General features: G+C 37.5%; 1 protein-coding gene across 1 annotated transcript; it reads right to left on the bottom strand.

Moving 5' to 3' along the window:
- Nucleotides 1-2,660: 2,660 nt before the first annotated feature.
- LOC107765167 (REF/SRPP-like protein At1g67360) lies at nt 2,661-5,187 on the bottom strand. Its single transcript, XM_016583779.2, has 3 exons — nt 4,994-5,187; nt 4,640-4,870; nt 2,661-3,355 (listed from the first exon to the last, which is right to left on the bottom strand). Exons 1-3 carry the CDS (start codon nt 5,006-5,008, stop codon nt 2,906-2,908), a joined length of 696 nt encoding a protein of 231 aa, XP_016439265.2. The 5' UTR covers nt 5,009-5,187; the 3' UTR covers nt 2,661-2,905.
- Between the last annotated feature and the right edge of the window lie 440 nt (nt 5,188-5,627).

Raw genomic sequence — 5,627 nt, 5'->3', positions numbered from 1 at the left:
CCGACCAAAGTTGGTCGGTTTTTCAAAATATTTTATTTTTTAATATTGTTTTACGAAACCGATCAACTTTGGTCGGTTTTCTTTGGCGCAAAAATGCGGGAAACTATTTTTGAGTCCCGCGAAATTTATTTTTCAAGAAACCGATCAACTTTGGTCGGTTTTTCAATTAAAATAAATAAAAATTAATATTAAAAAAACCGACCAAAATTTGTCGGTTAATTCGGCCGGTCATTTTAAAAAACGACCAACTTTGGTCAGTAGTTTTATTTTTTAATAAAACCGACCAACTTTGGTCGGTTATTTTCGTGCAAAAATATAATTAAAGAGTATAAATCAAATAAAAGACAGTCTTAAAACAAAATGCACCAATGGTTTAGTGGTAGAATAGTATCCTGCCACAGTACAAACCCCGGTTAGATTCCCAGATGTTGAATCTTTTGATTGCATAATTAAAAAACCGACCAACTTTGGTCGGTTTTTTTTGTAAAAGTTTTTTCTTTGAATTTAATTGACCGACCAAAGTTGGTCGGTAATTTCCGACCAACTTTGGTCGGTATGCCTTTCCGACCGTCAAAATATCGTCCACACATAAATGGTCGTGTTTTGGTCGGTAATTGGCCATAATCGACCAACTTTGGTCGGTTTTTTTGGTCGGTGTTTAGCGGATTTCTAGTAGTGTTTGACCTAGCCATTACCTGCCATGTATTCTTTTTTGACTCTTTTGTGATGTCAGGGTCTATTTTCAAGAATTATAGCTATAAGGTGCCTGGATAAAGGGTGAAATCTACCAATTGCAGTCAAAATTTAACTATGGTTAATATTTTTTTGATTTTTTCTACCTTATTAACTATGGTTAATATTCTTTTGACTTTTGAATATTACTGGAAATTTAGTAGCCGGGGCTAATTACAGAACTCTTAGTTATTTTATTTAAGACATGAGAAGTATAATTTCAAGAGCTTTTGAACTTTGCAAATTTCGTGCTTTCTGGTTGGAAGTCATGATTTAATGATTTCAGGTAACATGAGCCTTAATTAATCTGATCCTTTTACTAGTTTATTTCCCTTCAATTATGAAGAGTAGAGTTTCATGAGAGACAAGTGTGACTTCTACCCTTTTTTTTTGGTTAGGTCAAAATGCTCACTGTATATTTCCATTAAATATGGATGGATGGAAATTCAGGCAGACCAGCCGAATAGGAAAATTTTAGGTCAAAACCAAAATGGTTATAGACAAGGTGCATTTGAAGGGCTGTTGAGTATCATATAGAGAAAAGAGAAATGAGAAGTCTATGGTGCAACGTCTGCAATGTACCTCCATAATAGGGTGGAGGATGATATTGCTATTTGTTCAAAAGGGATCTCTAAGAGTTAGCTAGTGGACCGAGTCAGCTTTCTCAGTTTCTGTTTGTACTTCAATTTCCAATCGAATGTGGCTCTACATGACTTAGTTTGTTGCCACATCTCTTACATGAGTCAACTTTTGCATCAGTTTGTACAGAAATTTTCGTATCAACGGAACGTAGCTCTATGCTAGCTAGTGTATAGCCATATTGCTTGCCTTTGCTGTATGCGTCATTCGTCATTCGCCCCCAAAACTCCCGTTTGTGGGAATAGAACAGAAACTCCATTGGTTGGTTTTTTTGTATATTGTTGAGTGAAATGAACAAGCGAATTGGTTGGCCAGAAAATATGCATGACAAACAGGCAAAGTACGCGTTGATCTCTTTTGTAATGACATTAGTCTCTAGGTCATCTGCACTCACCTCAGCTATTTTACATGGTACACTAGCTACCTTTTACTAGATAGAAAGCGATCACCTACGTTTTACATGTAAGTCTCCCAGATTCGTTATTCTAACTTTATTGACCGTTAGATCAAACCTTGGGAGTAAGAGTTCACCTTGATCATATTAGGGAGAAAACTGTGTCGCTTTTTTCTTTTCTTTTTTTGATAAAGGCAAAAAGTATATTGCTTCCGCTCATTAAATTTATTTGGTGAAAACTGTCATGTCAAAGAACATGGATTTTCTTGCTACATAATAGATTAACCGAGGTATTGATTTGTGAATCCCGGTGGATGACTTAAAATGTTGAAGCTCACATCTGATCTTGGTTTACATGCAGTGTAGTCGGGAGGAACTGCCAAAGGTCAAAGCTTTTCTACAGCAACTGCTTATGTAGTGCTTTGTTTCTGAACATTGTAGCTGGTTATGGGCTGGGATAATTTGTATAAATCTCAATAGTTCAGCTATGTTGAGAGGGAACCTGTTGAAATAAGATTTGTGGAGTTCAGAATTTCATTTACCACCCCGAGTCTCCCCTGATTTAAGTTGTATCCGCTGTAACAGTTAAATGTAACAGCAGCCATTTGAATGTAGCAGCAGACACTGGAAAATAAAAGATCAGGCCACGGTCAACAGAAGAGCCAAACTGCTTGCAAATGTATCGCCATTATCATACATCCCTTGATTGTGAGTTTAACAGTGTATAGCAAGGGAGATAGCATTTCACCTAGCAATAACTAACAAATTGAATACGCAACGAAGCTGGAAGTTCTCTCACAAGAATTTAATAGAGAGCAAGTGTGATAGTGCAATGAGATGCCAATACATCCAGTGAAAACTAAATCAAAATAATAACGTGAATACCCAAATGAACTAGCAGAATTCAAGCTTCATCATGCATGGACAGGACATTGCATAGGCACGCACGCCATTACAGCATCAACAAAATCATTCAGAAGAATACAAAGCACAAAACCTTAACATGTAAGATGCTACAGAAGTGGTATCGGGCGATCTATACAATGGATACCCCCAAACTTCCCAATCTCACCCAAACTAAGTCTTACAAGCACAATAAAACATTGGGTAAACAGATATACTAAGATAATCATTCTAATCTCATTCGGATTTGCTTGAACTGGAATTAGGAACATCGTCTTTCTCATCCGCGGCAGACTCAACCTGTTTATATGCCTTTGAGATTTCTTCAACTGGTATCAAAGGAATGTAGCTGACAACAATATAACCTTTCTTCTTCTTCAAGTCAGCAACTAGCTGATTATACTTCTCAGACCAGTAAGCAGCTGTAGGAGCAGCCATCTGTGCGATTCCATGCAACGGCGCACAATGATTTACATGATACCAGAGTACTGCCACTTGACTAGTAGCCAATTGCTTGGACAATGCACCAGCGTGATTGATAGCTGCGCGAGGACCAGCAACTTGGACTTCCTTGAACAAGTTTTGTGCTACTTCTGATGCCTTCTGAAACACGGACTGGGCTTTGCTGACAACCTTCTTGGCCAAGGGAGGAGCATGCTCATCAAATTTTGCTGCTCCATCGTCCACCTAACAGCCAGAGATGTTTGTTGTGTTAACAACAATAATGAGGAAGTCAAACCGCAAATGCTCATTATATTCTTTTCACTAGACTTCATAATATCTTTATCAGAATTTGGGAGCAATGAAATTGCCGTTAGAAATGATGCAGATTGCAGGAAACTAACTTCATGTGAGGCAGCCAGATGTAAAAATTTAACTTGCAGTCCGAATAGCTCATAATAATCACATGGCTTAAGTAAAAATCAATTGCAGTCTTGCCAGGCACCATATTTAGCAGTATTAAGGCAAGTGTTCCAGAAGAAAGCACGAGCTCCTACATGTACAACTCCTTCTAATTCAATTACACCAGCAAGTCCTATCAGGTTCTTATCCCATACTCTTAATAGCTAACTTTAAGTTAATCAACTACTTTGAGTGTATTGTTCCAACTTTACAGAGATGTCCCCAAAGGGGAAACTATTAACATAATAATAAGCGCATGTCTGGAAGGAAAACAAAATACTAGTGATATATAAGAAAGGTAACTGTTAAAAACTTATTCCAACCATAGCAGTCACGGTAACACTTGATTGGACAATCTCTATTTTCTCCTTGATCAGAATAGAGGATGTGAACATAAGCGAATTATAACTACTAGCACATGCCACGAACACATCTTCATTTCTATAAGGCAGTTCATCCATCACCACAGAAAAAGGTAAGGCCCCTTAACTGCTGTATAAGGTATGTAAATCATCATCACGAGGGCTTGCATGGAGGCGGCATTGCGACCACGGGCTTGGACGTCACTTCAATATTTCTCCGCTTTTTCGAGGCCCGAGTGAAGGCATATATATCGAATGGATTCATAATAAACAAAGGCGATTGAAAAATATTAAAAAAAAGGGGGGCTTACTTGTGACGATGTCGGGCAGGGTGTCATAGAAAGATGTTTGGGGTAGTGGCTGTAAAGCCCTAAACACCAAAAGTCAAAAGGAGAAATCCCTTGATCAGGTCTTGAATGAGACCGAAGGTAAGGAGACCCCCCTAATGAAAAATGCTCAGCTTAGGGATCAGATATAGATATCGGAAGATCAGGCCCATCACTTCTTCTTGACTTCGATTTACAGGGTCTATTTATTACAAAGGGTGAACATATCCTCTCTCTAAAACATTAACATAGGTCCTCACGCAGATATATCACGTATTATCATCAATTCATCATCACCGTTCACATAATACACAGCAACATAACAACAAAATAATCAATGAAAGCAACAATTTAACAGGACATAAGAAAAGATTCAATACCTTCTGGTCTAGGAAAATAAGGACTTCATCAGGAACACCTTTAAGCCTCTCGTAAACAGGCCTTACCACGGTAGTTACCGCGTTCTCTACAGTACCCAGAGTCGATCTCAAAGGCCCCGAGTTCTGCTTCGCGTATTCATACAGATTTGACACCAAAACCGCAGTGTTTATAGCCAACACCCTAACAAACCCAAGATGTTTCAAATTCTCCTCACTTTTCTCCATCTCAACCTACAGATCATAAATCAGACAATCATTAATTACTAATTAAACCCAAAAAATCACAAATTGATTGGATGAACATCATAATATGAATTAACATTAAAGTTGATTAGATCGAGAGATTAAACAAACCTTATCAGTAGCCATATTTTTTATCAGCTTGTAAGGAACTTTGATCTGCTTCAGCTATTGATGTTGTAAAATGACAAGGTTGTTGGTAATAAAGGAAGATGCGGGAATATTTAGCTGATAATCTAAGGGCTGTGAAAGAGTCACGTGTCGTAGGGTAAGGGATCACGAGAGATTCCTTAGTCGAGAATCAATGAAGCGTTTGAGGAAATGCGTATTTCTAGCTATGCGCAGAAGTTTCGCGAAGGACACGTGGCATTCTGTTTGAGGGCAGTGCGAACTATCTCGACGCACACTCTTCTCTTACCATTTTTTTTTTAGATTTTTTTTAATGCTATACAATATTTGAAACTTATTTATTAAAATTATTCTAATTTTATATATTACCCGCCCTAAATAACGATTATTTATAAATTATATACAATTTATTATTAGTGTCTTAAATTAGGGGACTTAATTACACTATTTTCTTTTTTTTTCTCCTCTCCTCTTTCCCTATTCACTGTCGCCTCTCTCCATATACAAATTTATTATTATTGCCTTAAATTAGGGGATTCAATTATACATTTTTTCTTTTTTCTCTCCTCTCCTCTTTTCCTATTCTCTGACACCTCTCTCCATATACAATAGTTTGAGG

This window comes from Nicotiana tabacum, chromosome 15, assembly GCF_000715075.1.
Source record: "Nicotiana tabacum cultivar K326 chromosome 15, ASM71507v2, whole genome shotgun sequence".
In the NCBI taxonomy this organism is placed as follows: Eukaryota; Viridiplantae; Streptophyta; class Magnoliopsida; order Solanales; family Solanaceae; genus Nicotiana; species Nicotiana tabacum.
Note: the sequence above shows the minus strand (reverse complement) of the source record. Positions and strands in the feature narration are given on the sequence as shown.